Raw genomic sequence first — 14,853 nt, forward strand, 5'->3', positions numbered from 1 at the left:
CAGACAGGATCTCCAAGTAAATGCATTCCACTCAACTTTGAAAGGAATTAGGAGATATTTCCTAGGAAATGGTTCTTACTGGTTAATCCATGTACAGCTATAGTCTACATTGCTACAATATATGCAAAACAGCTAGGGAGACAGTCTCTAAATATCTTATAATGTCTCAACAATCTTAACTTCATATACTTGAAAACAATGTCATTAAGCAACAAGGTTCTCTGGTGTCTTATTCTAATGTTATACACAAAACAAGCTCCATCTGTAGTCTTTGAAGGAGCTACTTCCAACACAGGAAGAATCTCTTTCTGTATTACGATCATAAGTTTCATGGTTCTTACACTGAAATTTTAACTGGTTTACAAACCAGAACTGTTGTCTCCTAACTAAGCACCAGCCAATAAGAAAAATCTGGTATTAGCTACCGTAAGACCTAAAAATCTAGTAGCAAATATGCACTGAGGAGGGAATTCATAATGAAAATGTCTTCCTATCCTAAAGCACAAACATATTTTGACAACATAACCACTACTGTCTTCTGTGACATGACGTCATTTTTTGCCTGACCAGGGCCACCCTTGCATCAGAAAAAAGATGACTGACATCCTGCTAGTTCATTTAGTCCATTCCTTACATAAGGCAAAAAATCTACAGATGCTGATTTAACTAGTGCTCAAAACAAGCAACAGATCAATAACTTCACTAGATGACTTATTCACATGCTAAGTATGTCCAACCATCAGAAAATACTCAAGTATCTTACGTGACCCTGCTTTGACTGTAACACAGATCTGTATCCTGCCATGTTGTTGCAATAGACAGTTACTTTGTATTTTATTACCTCTTCTGAATTTGCAAATCTTGAGGTCTCGTCTTCCCCAGGCTAAAATAAACTTTAACACTACCTTGACCCACCCCCCATCTGGTATTTTACACACAGCCCGTCTTTATTTTCACTTTGGCCCACAGGTTCTTCTGCTATGGACTGTGGTACCCAGTTCAGGGTGCAGCTCTCCAGCTGAAATTCTGACCACCTATTTACACATCTTGTATTTATCTTTGGCAACAGCATGACACAGGTAAGTTGCTCCAATCAATCATAAAGCTCAAAGTATTTAACATGCCTAGGGCACAGGGTGCATGCCATGGAGCTGGTCTACTTGGGTCCTGGGCAAGTCTAGAGGAATTATGCAGGCCTCATATGGGCCATGCCAAAAGTTCCAAACAACTGAAGCATCCATAGCCCACGTTTCCTACCCAGATAGGACTTCCAAGCAGAAAACAGGACCCACCTCGAGAATACATAGCAAATCTCTTTTAATTGCTTTCAGAAAGGAGTAATTGCTTTAAGGCTAATCATCTAATTAAATGAAATTTAAGCTGGAAAAGCGTATCAGTTAGCACAACACATTGGTTCAGGGAAAACAACAGTGAACAGCAAAGCTCATAAAAGGTGAGGAAGGAGCCTACACACTTGCCCAGAAGCTGTCAAACTGGGTTTTGGTTTGTTATTGCAATCTGCCTAAAATACAGTCACAAAGCAACTGTCTTGTTTCAATTAGTTTGGTAACACAAGGTTTCACATACTTTTGGAGGCTCAAGTAGGAGTTCATGGAAGGATGAAAGTCGTGCTTTTATGGCTTCTAAAACACTTTTATTGACCGAATACGTTGAATTGCTCATGCCTGGAGGACAGATCTCTATATGGCCTTCAAATCTAAAATACATACAAGTAAAATCTGATTAATTAATATCAAAACTAGTTATAAAACATCTTCAAGGTACAATTTTGATAGTGTCATGGTTCTGAAGGCATGTGAAAAGAATGAAGAGGCAAGTAAAAACGTAAGGTTACAAATATAAACTAAGTATGAAGTAATGGCTGAACAAGATTTTTTCCAAACCCCAGCCCTAGTATTTTTAGGTCTATTGTGCTTGAAATCTCCAATCTGGCTTTGAGATTAAACATTACAGCTGTTCTATTTCCTCTTTTGCAGCAAAGAGCTTCACTCATCTACCCTGAACAACACAAGTGGAATGTACCACAGAGTACAGTACTTTCTCAAAGTGCACTTGTAATAAAATTCTAAACACCTTTTTAAAGAGTCAATACCCACTCACTGCACTGTACATATTTACTGTATTGCTTCTATTCAGAAACAAATTGATGAAGTGTAATTAGTCTGATCTGTCAAGTGACACTTAAATTAGCTTCTAGAAAGAACTGCAAAGACAGACTAAGCATTTGGTGAAAGTGTAGTAATGCCAACCACAACTACTTGGTCGCTCTTCTATTTCTTCAGCTTCAACAGGCCACAGAAATGGTTCAGTCGTTAAGTACAGGGAAGACATTATTGCTGCTGAACAGTAGTTTAGCTAAATTATACAGGCATAATATAAGAAAATAAGAACACTTACATCTGTCGTCTTGTCTCAAGTAAGGTCAATAGTATTTGGATTGCACTGACTATTGCAGATTCATTTTTTTCTTTATGAAAAATATTAGACAGCAGTTGCTCTATGATTTCTTGTCTGAGAAAAAAACATTGGCATCAGATACAACACTACTTCACAATACAGCTGTTAACAAAAGTAGCTACCATTTGCCCATGTAAAATTAATAAGGGGATGATACAAAGAAAACTAGTAGCTATTTCAAGCTAGCAGATACCACTAGGACAACCACTCCCATCCTCACTGCCCCACTGCATTTTCCTATTCCTTCCACTGATCTAGTTTTTTTGATCTGACAACCAACACTACAAAAAGGGAGCTTTCAGTCAGATCAAAAACCTGATTCAGCTTGTCAATAGCCACACAAACCTAAACCTATAACAAGCAAAAGAAAAGAGGGAATACGGGAGAATTTTCTCTGGCAGAAACGCACACTTACATTAACTTAAAACAAGTAACAGATCAAAGGCAGAGTATCCCACGTGTACTCTGCACAGTATCAAGCTGACCTCCACGAACTGATCCCACTAACTTTAGCAGCAAAGGAAATATTTTAATGAGACAAAACTCCCCCAAGGAAGTCCTCCAGGCAAGCTCTGCTTACTTGCAAGTTATTTTAAATTACACAGACAGATGATGAGTAGCCAAGAACATTCACCTGAAAAGCAGAGCTTGCCACTTCTAAATGTTTTCCAGGTCAAAAGTTTAAAACTATGGTGTGTTTTTTTTTTTTATGAGCTGAAAATAAAATCAGAAATTCAGCAAACCAACTTACTTCTCTAGACTTGCAAGCAGTGGATCTGGTTCTGAACTGTTCTGTACCTGTAACATCTGGTCTCTGCTTAGACGAATAATTTCACAGAGTGACTGTGATGCATTTGAATGCCTCTGGAACAGAAAAACATAGCTTTTCACTGTGAGAGTAATAACATGCTGGACTGTAATTCTTCAATTAAAAGTGAAAGTTTCAACTTGGATAAGAGTCTCTCCTACCCAAAAAAACATTCAGGCAATAGCTTTATGTCATAACTAAACCTTAACAAGACAAAAAAATTTGAGGCATGAGACAAGAATTTCCAGTGATGGCAAAACATGAGAGTTGAATCTTCAAACACACTGAGTGTGCACAAGGTTTTAACCCAGATCTGACAAAAGGTGGGACAGGAAGGAGGAACCACACACCCTCCCCTCCAATGACCACACTTAAATACTGAAATCAGCTTACTTGAAAAAAGCAAGCAGAAAACAATAAAACTGAGCTCTAACACTATGTTGTACAGCAGTTTGCTGAACAGACAGCTCCAGAAGAGTGTCAGACCCATACTTACATCTTCATCCTGAGATGGATGTACAATTTCCACTAGCCGCTGAATAATTCTCTCCTCATTTAGCCACTGTAAAAGTGTTTGTGAGTGTTAGTAAGAATGTTATCCAAGTGAATGAATTAAATGAATTAACAAAATTAAGTCATACTGTTGATATTGCTAAACGACGACTAAAAACACTTTAAGAAAAGTAAAATTAATGTTTCAGAGCAACTGTAAAAGAAAGCCTTAAGTATAATTTTAAATAATCTTTCGGATGCCAAAAATGTGCCGAGTAAGGTCCGAAACATTTTTAAAACTGTATCTGACAGTTTTAAGTTAGATATTAAAGACCAGGGGAACTGACCAGCCACTCAGGTTCTAAGCTGTCCCCACCGGCACTGTGGCTCCACTGTAAGTACTGGCAGCTCCAAGCAAAAAACCCCACACATCTAATTTCAGCACATTTAAGAAATAAACTTAGTAAAACCAGCAGAAGATAAGCCATCCTACAGTTCACATGTCAGACAAGAATCCTTTGAGACATTTCACTTACATTTAACACTTCTTGCCGGGGTTGTGGAGGTTCTATGCACGTTAGTAGCCTGAGCAACAAGTCCATGATAGCAGAGGTCCCTATATGCTTAATAATGAGGTCTACAAAGTCATGTTTCCTCTTTAAAAAATCCACAATCTAGAAATTAAAAGAAAGCTTACATTTGCTTATCTGTATTTCACATGGCAAATTACACCAACCATTTTTAGTTTCTCTCTCCTACCAAAGGCAAAAAACAAATGAGAATGTCTTAAACACTTTTGCCACTTAAAGACTGCAGTACAAGGCAATATAAAACAATACACACATACAGAGTAATGGAAGTAACAAAAGCGGTACAGGACAGATCCATACCATGTGCTGTGTGTTTTGGGCCTACTCTCACGCCCAGCTTGCTGACCATAAACTACTTATAATCCAATGCACTAAATTAAATTAATTTGCAATTAAAGCAAATATCACCATATAAAATACTGAGCTAAATTAAGCCAAAAGGTAGGCACTCACACACTGACTGCACAAATAGCTCAGGCAAATCTGAATCAAATACATTTTACTCATCCAGATATATATATTTTTAATCCTGCGCATACTATAAAAACAGTTAGTGTCTTCAGCTACTATGGAAGTTGAATGTCCCTCAAACGTGTACTCTTGAAGCAGGATAGCTGAGTACAACTTTATTAGAACACTTGTTAAATTGGAGAGCTTATAAATATTTACCTGTTCTGGTTTTCTGCTTATAAGAATACTTAGCACCTTGCTGAAGAAACTGGCCAGTAAAGGGTTTAAAGGAGATTCATTTAAGAGGAAGCTGTACAGTTTCATAAGTAAGGATTCTTCTTCACCCAGCCTATCATTGATCTGTGAGACATCCGATGTAAGCAGCTCACACGATATGTTTGGGTATCTGGGGAAAAGGAATAAAATTATCCATCGCTGATACTTCAAAGTTGTCATACTTCCAGCTCTGAATTCAGAACTTAGTAAGGCTTCTGACCAAGTTTTCAAGCAGGGATGGTCTGCATTAATTAAAGCAGCAAACTACTGCAAGCACTGTTCAAGTACTGATCTCACATTTTAGAAGCCACTCCTTTTTTTGAAGGGCAAAAAAGTTAGTTACCAAGATGTTAAGTAGGCTCAGAGTACTGGACCGATATTGAGGAGGGAGCAGTGTGTTTGCCTTTTTCTAATATAACAGTGATTATAGCGAAAAGATCAAGAGCAATAGCTCCAAGATATTTTTTTAATATATATACATATATTACAATTATGCAGAAACTCAGTAAACTAATCAAAGTCTGACAAAGACTGCAAAACTAGCTAGTACTGCCTCATGACACAAGAGTCAGAAGCACAGATCAGAACATCAAGTGTTTAAACAAGAGGCCATCAAGACCAGTAATTTCCTGCATTTGACAGTGCTATCACCCACTCACACTAAAGGTAATTTTGACAGCATCAGCAGCTTAATGTTTCTAAGCAAAAGATATTTCCATTTCAAACTCTACTAGAAACACTTACAGGAGGCTTGGTTTACCAGAAATGAAGTGCTGCAATAAAGAGCATAGCTCATTTCACATTATTTTTCACATGCTATTTTAAGAAAAAAAGCAGCTTTCTGCATAGATAACTAAAATAGGCAAAAAATAGTAGAAGGGCTTTTATACAAATCACTAGGTTGACTTTTGAGTTTGAACCTTCTTAGCAAACTAGCTGAAGTCACAGCCATACCCAATTCTTAGGTAAGTAGAGAAGGCTTTGCTCTGCAAAGGAAAACACCAGCAATTAGACCTTAAGTACGTTTTTCCAACGAGTGCTCCAGACCTCCTAATAAGCATCTTCAAAACATCTTACCAGTCATCAACAAAACAAAGCTAAACACTTAACTATACTACGCAAATAGGGCTTTTCGTTGAACTGTTTTCTTAATAATCACAACTACAAGATTCTTCACCTGAGTTCTGATTTTTTTTTGTAAGTCTGCTTTGGACACAAATTGGTTTTGGAAGCATTTGTGGATAAAAGGCTTCCATTTGAAAAAATACACAAATATTAGAGTGATTTATTCTAAAGTTCTAAAAAGCCCCTTGAAAACAAGCTTACTCTAAAGATACCAGTATTATACTACACACCAGCATGCAGAGATTCAAAACACACCATCAAATTAACTGGAGTAAGTTACCCCTCTTTCCACCTTCCCAAGTCTCCCCCACCCCCGAAAGTTTTCCTACTTATATCGAATCTTCTCATCCATGTCTTGAGGTGGTTCTTCAATAATAAACGAAACTAAGTCTTCCAAACATTCTGACTTCAGCAGAAACTCTATAAGTTTGCGATTCTGAGCCTTGCACTCTTGCAGAACATCCTCTTCATCCATCAATTCCTTCAGTGTTACATCTTCTCTCTCTAGAAGTGTATCTATGTGGGATGACGAATGGAGATCAAATTTCCAAAACATGCTGGTCTGGATAAGAAGAATACACACAAAGCATTAAGTTTACAAATCTAAGTAGTATTTGTAGTAACACTTCACAGTAGTATTTCATAGCTTCTAACCCTAAAGGTACCTGCACACATAGAAACTTTCTAAAACTCAAATGAGACACAACAGTAGATGCTGGCAATCAAAAGCTACAAAAATCAGGCTTGATTAAAGATGACTGAATACTCGGTAGTAATTTTTGTACCTCTAGCAATAGTCAATATTCTAACATCCGAAGATAAGTTAGGCAGCTCCAAGATTTTACTTACATGAAAGCAACATGCTAGTCTGCATTAAAGAAAAGGATAACTTCGTTTCTCAATTTGTTGAATTTGCTCTTCCTAACCTTTGTTTTTAATCTATGCACCAAGTCCCTGATTCAGAAGAACTTGCTCAGCAATTAACAGAGCTGGGAGAAGAAAAAACAGGCCCTGCCTAAATGCACTAGAGTATCACCCCTACCATTGAAGAAAACACCTACAAAGGTGGAGGAATTACAGTAATTTTAACTTGCAGGCAGCACACAGTGCTGGAGTTAATTTCAACACAGGACCTACTCACTCGCTGTAGCTTCCTCCATAAGCTTGACATAGGAGGAGAAACAATGGACAATAAAAATATCTTAAGCAAACATGTGAAAGGGCAGTGGCCCCAACCACTGAAACATTGTAAAATGCCATAACAGAAACATGTAAAGACAAGCAACTTAACCTTTCCTTATTAAATGCTTTGGTACCTTCACGTTAATTCTGTTGCTCTAACACATCTTGCAAGCAGTTGTTACTGAGACAACTATGCTATCAGGAAAGAATATTTAGACTATGACAGATTCAATAAACTCCTGCTTCCACTTCTCGTTAAGCTCAAAACAAGCATTCGCTCCACTGCCCACTCTCCGAAACAGCGCTTTCACATGACATCTAACCTCTGACAAAGCTGGCCTTACATGACTGCAGGATTTAAGCAGTTTGAAAGAGGTACTACACATACTAGAGAAACTTTTCTTTCCTTACAATCGGCAGCACCATGGTTTTGAGCTCATTTAAATAAGGAAAGAAACACTCCTTTTGCTCCTTTAGTACTGCCTTCCAAGTGTGAAGGATTAATTCCACGTGTTCATTCCTGCTGTGCATTAGCGACATCAGCTGGGAGGACATGTAGCTACAGCAGGGACTGCAGGTGAACAGCACTAATTCAGCTACAACAGTTCTGTAAGCTGCAGGCCAGATGCAGGAGCAAGCTTAACAGACAACCACCAAACTATGCTTTTGTCATACGCTCTTATAAAAATCTACAAAAACTAAACCAGAAGCATCTAATTCTTATGCAAACTAAGAGGTAGACATTTATTTCCACGTTAAGTGGATTCAGCATGCACAATACAGCTACTGATAACAGGGAAGTGTCAAATTAGTACTTCAGCAGTTTAGAAAACAGATACAAGTCCAGGATCCAGCAAAATCCTTATGACTCTCCTCATTAGCAAGACTTCCAGTATTTGGCCTAAATATTGAAAAGCCTGGTACGCACTATGGAGAAGTTTTAATTGCTTTTAAGGTTTCCATTGTTGCTTTAACCATTACACACTGATCACTTAATACCACCTTACTTTGCTTGGCATTTATCAGAAGTTCTAAGCATACATAACCATCCCTAGATTACACAGCTTTCTGTTTAAAGATACAGGAGTCAAACAAAATCAATCAGGAAAAAGTATAGATAATTTCAATTGCCCTATCGATACTTATAATCATCTGAGATCCATGCAAGGATTAATCAGTTAAAACACAGAAAAAAATTCTTTTCTTAGTAAAAGTATTAGTAAAATTACAGGCAGGGTTCAAAACACCTGATCTCAGAAATTAGCTTAATGAAATTGTACAAAGTTGTTATTAAAAACACTAGCTTGTGGGTATTCAGGCTACACACCAACTTACTGTAGGCAGGTGAAACTAGTGCATTAAAGTCACAGTATATTTTTTTTAAGCCTCTAGAAAGCAGATCAAATCCCTCCTCTTGCCCCAATTAGTGAAAGTAGCATCTTTGCAAGTAACCACTATCAATGCTAACTCCAGATGTAAATCCCTCTGCAGTGATCAAAACTCATTTCAGTAGCTTCAATGTATTTCTCAGTTACTTATTTCAAGAGAAATTCAAGGACAGAAAATAGCAACAACAACAAAAAAAGGCATACTACTGCAAACATGTTACTGCGTTATTTCACAAACTGTCTCCCAGGCAAGCTCTTTTAGGGGGTGCTCCCTCAACATGTCAGGTGCCGGCCATCACTTTTCAACAGGAGCTCAGGTCCTTTGAAATAAGGAAAAATAAACAACATAAAACATGCCAAAGATGAAGTCCAGAAACCCTGAAGAGAAGAGAATTTTCTTAGATGTTATCACTGACGATAATCTAGAATCAGCCTATCACAACTCTGAATGGAAGTTTAAAAACAAAAAGTTGTTACTCTTACCACAGCATGCTGTTCCATCCTTCCTCCCCAAATCTGCCAGTTCTGAAATTTTGAATTATCTTCATGCTTTTTCAAATTTCAGCCCCATTAAGGGAGTTCAGAATTAGGCCTTATGTCCACAAATCAGGAGTGCTCCTCCCAGAATTTCTCTATCTGCAAATTTATTATAAACTCCATAGATCAACTGGGTTGTGTTACTTCCAGTGTCCAACTTCATTGTCAAGATGAGCAGAGAAATCACAACATTGAGATTCAATGCAAGATACAAAAGACTGCCAAAGACGAGATGTGCTCAAGATTATATACTACAAGCAGCAAAATAATTCAGGAATACTACTAAAAACTCTCAGATGTGGAAAAAAAAGTTTTGTTAAAGATGGTAAAGCTGCTGCAGATATTTGACTGTCTTTTGTAACTTGAGTTAGCTTTCCATAATCTCTGAAAAATCCCTGCAAGACTAACAGAAATCCAATTCATGTAAACAGTACTTCTGAAAGTTTACATCAACTTGCTGATGTACAAGTTGTGACAATTCAAGATCCTAAGGAACACCTAGCATTGAGAAAAATATTGCTTTGTTTTCTGAGTTAATATTGTTAACAGATTCCCCTCTGAATTAATGCTGAAATAACATTCCATGTAGTAAACACCTGACTTAAATCTGAAAGAAAGTAGTTCACCAAATCAAAGAAAGTCTGTCAACTGCTGTGAGACAGAGGTAACTGAAATTCTCACTTGAATTGTTTGCTAAAAGGAAGAAAAAGCTTAGAAGCAATCCTTTCAGACCAGAAAAATAAACTGAAGTCTTCTGGCTACTACAGCTGCAGAAAGCCACATTGTGTGTATTTTGTTCAGCAGTAACCAGTCTGTGGCTCTTTCTAGTTGCCAAATGCTTAATTGGCGTCTCTATTAAAAAAGTTGGTAACAATTGTATCAATAGCTTCCAGTCAATGTTGCTGTCAAATACCTTTCCTGAATATAGATGTTCCTGTTTTCAAGCTACAGGACAAAGACATGAATCCCAGTCAGATAAGCTTAGTTTTGGGCAGTGTCTCCTATGTTGAACCTTTTACAAAACAGACTTGTTACTTTGAAGCATCCAGAAGTCCCTGGATATAAAAAAAAACCCCACTAAAGTAAGCTGCTCATTTAAGTTAAACTTTTAAGCTTCATACTTCAGTAGAACAGATAAGAGAAACATACCTTGCAGGGAGTGACTCCCAACTTGGTACCTCATACTTCTACCATTAGTTGAGTATTGGTAGCTACAAGCAGACATGGGGATCTAGACCAGTGCAGAAAGAAAACTAAAACGGCCTCAGCTAGCCAACTGAAGGCTGTTTTACCTGACAACTGGATGTTAAAAACATACAGAGCTTCTGGTAGGAGCTTCAGATTTTACAGCAACACTCAGTTTCATTTTTCAAGTAAGAGAAGGTTTTTTTAAGTGTATCAGTATCAAGCTGAAGATTCTGTAATATATGGAAGTCTGAGAAGTGCTACATAGAGTTATAATAAGGACTGCAGTATACGAAACTTAGAACATAACTGTCAATTTTCTTATTATAGAGTTCAAGTGCACAGATAAAAAAAGTTACTTTTGCACCAACAAACTTTTCCATGATTGAAACACACCCTAAATTAGGTAGCCTGCTTCAGCAAAACAGGTTTTTACAACTCCTGTGTAGCAACTAGCAAGATAACTTAGTTGCTGGATGCAAGGAGAGCATCCACCAAAGGAGTCCCTGGTACCACCACGGGCTTTCAAAAAGCTCTTATTTTTCCGTGACAAAAGCATTTCCAATGCAAATAATTCATTGCCTTCTAAAATCCAAATAGGTAGACAGGTCTGGGGAAGGACAAAGCGATTAATTCTTGCGCTTTTATCATTAAAAGAGACTTTACCAACATTTTTAAGACCCTTAAATGCAATAAGTGATTTCTTTAAAAGGCTAAGCATGCCCTTCTGCCCGTTTCACATAACTTCATCCGGTTACTACCCAAGTAGACTTAATTAGTTCCCAGTGTTGGTTTTGGTTTTTTTTTTTTTTTTCTTTCTCCAAACAATGGACAGTAATCAGATACCACACTAGCATTTATAAAGTGCTTGTTTTGACACCAGAAATGGACCATCTTTTCAAAACAAAGCTAAGCACAAGTGCATGTCTGAAAAACTTTGAGAGCTAGACAGAATTCCCAGTCACCTGAACTGACAGAGGGCACTCTAGTGGCTACTTTTTAAACTGCCTAATTTACTTAGCCAAAGCATCACCCACTGGAAACCTGCTGTCTACAACTTGCCTCTCCTTTGCAGGCTGGGGCACAATTCCTCAAAGCATTAAATATCCCAAGACCTATTAAATGGGAAAATTAAGCACTTACACATTTAGTCTGGAATCGAGGGCAATTTTTTTTTCATATTATTTTGTTCAAAAAAGACATCTGCATTCTAGCTTGAAGATCAGCACCAAAACAGTTCTCTTCTGTGAGGGCAATTTATAGCAATACACAGTTATGCCATAACTCAATTCCCCACTTTTTCCATTTGATGAATGCAAAAAAGACTCTCATACACAACACACATTGCTGCTGTTGCATTTGAGAGTTCGGGGAAAAAGAAGGAATTTGTTATTTCTATCCCATTAAAATTGTATGTTTAAGTAGTGTAAACACTCTGCCCTTCATCATGTCTTAGTTTTATTTCTAAACACTTCAATACAAGAGACCATACTTACCCAATAATCTACTTGAAAATAAATTTCTTTTCAATTAAAACAGTGAGGTTTGTTGTGAGTGTTGTTAGCAAGGAAGATGTAACTTACTGTTCCAATTCCCTGGATTTAACTACATTACATTATATTCAGCAAACACATGAAAAAATAAAAGCAGTAATACAGAAGAGTTTTCATGGTACAGTTTCAACATTTCTTAAACAAAATGCAAGATCAATTTGACTTCAAGTCTCATGTGAACATAAAGTAAGATGTAGCAGTTTCTTCAGTGTTCGAATAGCCTGTTCAGGCCATGAATGTGAGCCCTACTAGAAAATAATTTTTGAAATAGTCCAGTACTTACACTAAAAATTAGACTTTCATGACTATAAGATAGTGAAGTTTCAAAGAAACTTTGGGGGGGAGGAAGCCAACAGATGGTTTGAAAGTAAAACAAACCAATTAGAACACAAAACAAACACTTTTTCCTCAACAACTCAATGCATGTTGCACCCAGATTTCAAATACTGTGCACAATCCTAGTCTTCTCATTTCCAAAAGGACATAGCAAACGAAGATACTGGAAGGGAAACAAAACCAATCAACAAATCCTTTATGAAAGTGCCAGGAGGCCTTGTGCATGCTGGCCATGTCTCCCTTTCCTGTCTGCAGGATGTCTGGATGCTTTGCCCTCTCTCAGTCACTGTTGGGCACAAAGGGCTAAAAGGAGCTGGGTATACAGGAAGTCACTGAGGACCTCTGACCCTCCTTGAACACTTGCCACTATCTCATCCAGGGGACCCCAGGCATGAGATGAGGAGGGGGCTGGAGCCCAGGCACATGAGGGGAGATGGAGGACAGTCCCTGTGCCTAAGGGCCAGTAGAATGGCATGAGGAGCAATCCTCAGGAAAGGGGCCCCTTAGCCCTCCTGACTCCCCTCTTTCTCCCACATGAGGGCTTCCTTCAGGCCACAGCTTCCTCCAACACCCAGAACAGTCATATTCAGCCACATACATCACCATCACGGTGGCCCCCTGATGTCACGAGCCACCTCACCACCTTTATGTTCCAGGCCCTATAAGCCCATGGACCTCAGCATCTGGCCCACAATTCACTGAGCTTCAAGGACCTCAGATTCCAAGGAGGACTGGAACAAAGATATCCCATAGCAGCAAAGCGAGTGGCTGCCCACTTTTGCATGGGAAGGCAGATGACTGGTTGTGGGAGACACGGGGGAAGAGGAGGCAGCATCAGAGGGGTGACACCATCAGCCACATGGTAGCAATGGCCATTGCTCATGTGGCTGATGGTGTGGAGCCCATGAAGGTGGATTCACCTCCAGCATGGCTCTCCTGGCATCACTACAACATACCAGGGGCTCCACTCCATGACATCATCAACACAGCATCATAGGAGCACCCAGCCAGCACTCACCATCAACCCAGCCTCTGCACCTGGCTGTCCTGCCAGCTCACCCATTCTGTCTCCCAGCATTAACAATTATTTTGTTGATTGCCACACAAGGTAAGCCCCTCTCTTTCCCCCCCACCTCTCCTAAAGGGGTGCCACATCCTCTGCCCTGAGCCACAAGAAAAGGGGATAAGACAATCTGACTTCCACCAGGCTGCTGCAACAGGGTGACAAAAGCAGTCCCCTGGAGGGCCACTGAAGTCCCTAAGGCCTGGAGATAGGTTTTCTCAGACTGAGGACAAGAAAGTTGAAAGATGGGTAGCTGAAGACGAAGCCAGACTCTCCACAGTGGTGCATGAAGAGTAGCAAAAGATCAAGCAAAGAAGTTAGAGACAGTTTTTCCTTTAGAGAAGCAGAAGACTGAAGTTTTGCCAGGAAGAAGTGCTGGCCTGAAGCATTGAGTTCCCTTCTAGCTCCTTCGTTAGTAGTTCTTTTCAAGGTTGGGTAATTAACAATTTTAAAAAAAACAGAACAATAAACCAAGAAAGTAACAGTAAAAACACTTTTCTCATCTCTTATTTGGTACATTAGCGACTGCATCTGGATTCCTCTGTACCCTCCTGGTATCCCTAGTCCAGCAAAGACACTGATGCTTAGGGTGTGGGCCCAGCCCAGGGCCTGTGAGATGGTGAGGGGGCAATGTACATGGCACACAAGGGCAGGGTGAGGGAACTGCCTCCAGTCATGAGGGTGGTGAGACAGTGGAGCAGGTTGCCCAGAGAAGCTGTGGATGCTCTATCACTGGCAGTGTGCAACATCAGGTTAGCTGGGGCTTTGAGCAACCTCATCTAGTGAAAGACACCTGTTAGCCTCACCTCTGTGCCTGGAAAGATTATGGGACAGATTCTCCTAGAAGCTGCATTAAGGCACATGGAAGACAAGGAGGTGATTCTAGACACGCAGCATGGCTTCATCAAGGGCAAGTCTTACCTGACCAACTTTGTGGCCTTCTATGATGGAGTGACTACATCAGTAGACAAGGGCAGAGATACTGACTCCATTTATCTGGACTTCTGTAAGACCTTTGACACAGTCCCCCACAACATCCTTCTCTCTAAACTGGATATGGATTTGATAGATAGACGATTCAATGGATAGGAAATTGGTTGGTTGGATGGTCGCATCCAGAGTAGCAGTCAATGGTTCAATGTCCACATGGAGATCTGTGATGAGTGGTGTCCCTGAGGTGTCTATATTAGAACCAGTATAATTTAATATCTTCATCAATGACAGACAGTGGGATTAAGCACACCCTCAGCAAGTCTGCAGATGACATCAAGCCAAGTGGTGCGGTGACACACCTGAGGAATCAGATGCCATTCAGAGGTACCTGGAGAAACTTGAGAAGTGGGCCCATGTGAACCCCCAGGAGAATCTAGTGCTGGTGGACTAAAAACTG

General features: G+C 39.4%; 1 protein-coding gene across 1 annotated transcript in view; it reads right to left on the reverse strand.

Moving 5' to 3' along the window:
• Window positions 1-9,087, reverse strand: part of PPP6R3 (protein phosphatase 6 regulatory subunit 3) — a 39,169-nt gene extending 30,082 nt beyond the window's left edge. The window contains 8 exon segments of the mRNA XM_009986272.2: window positions 1,588-1,717; window positions 2,419-2,532; window positions 3,230-3,342; window positions 3,783-3,848; window positions 4,315-4,452; window positions 5,038-5,224; window positions 6,549-6,781; window positions 8,994-9,087. Coding sequence (XP_009984574.2) covers window positions 1,588-1,717; window positions 2,419-2,532; window positions 3,230-3,342; window positions 3,783-3,848; window positions 4,315-4,452; window positions 5,038-5,224; window positions 6,549-6,781; window positions 8,994-9,005 — 993 coding nt within the window. The 5' untranslated portion in view covers window positions 9,006-9,087.
• Window positions 9,088-14,853: the final 5,766 nt, after the last annotated feature.

The sequence above is a fragment of the Tauraco erythrolophus genome, chromosome 6, assembly GCF_009769465.1.
Source record: "Tauraco erythrolophus isolate bTauEry1 chromosome 6, bTauEry1.pri, whole genome shotgun sequence".
NCBI lineage: Eukaryota > Metazoa > Chordata > Aves > Musophagiformes > Musophagidae > Tauraco > Tauraco erythrolophus.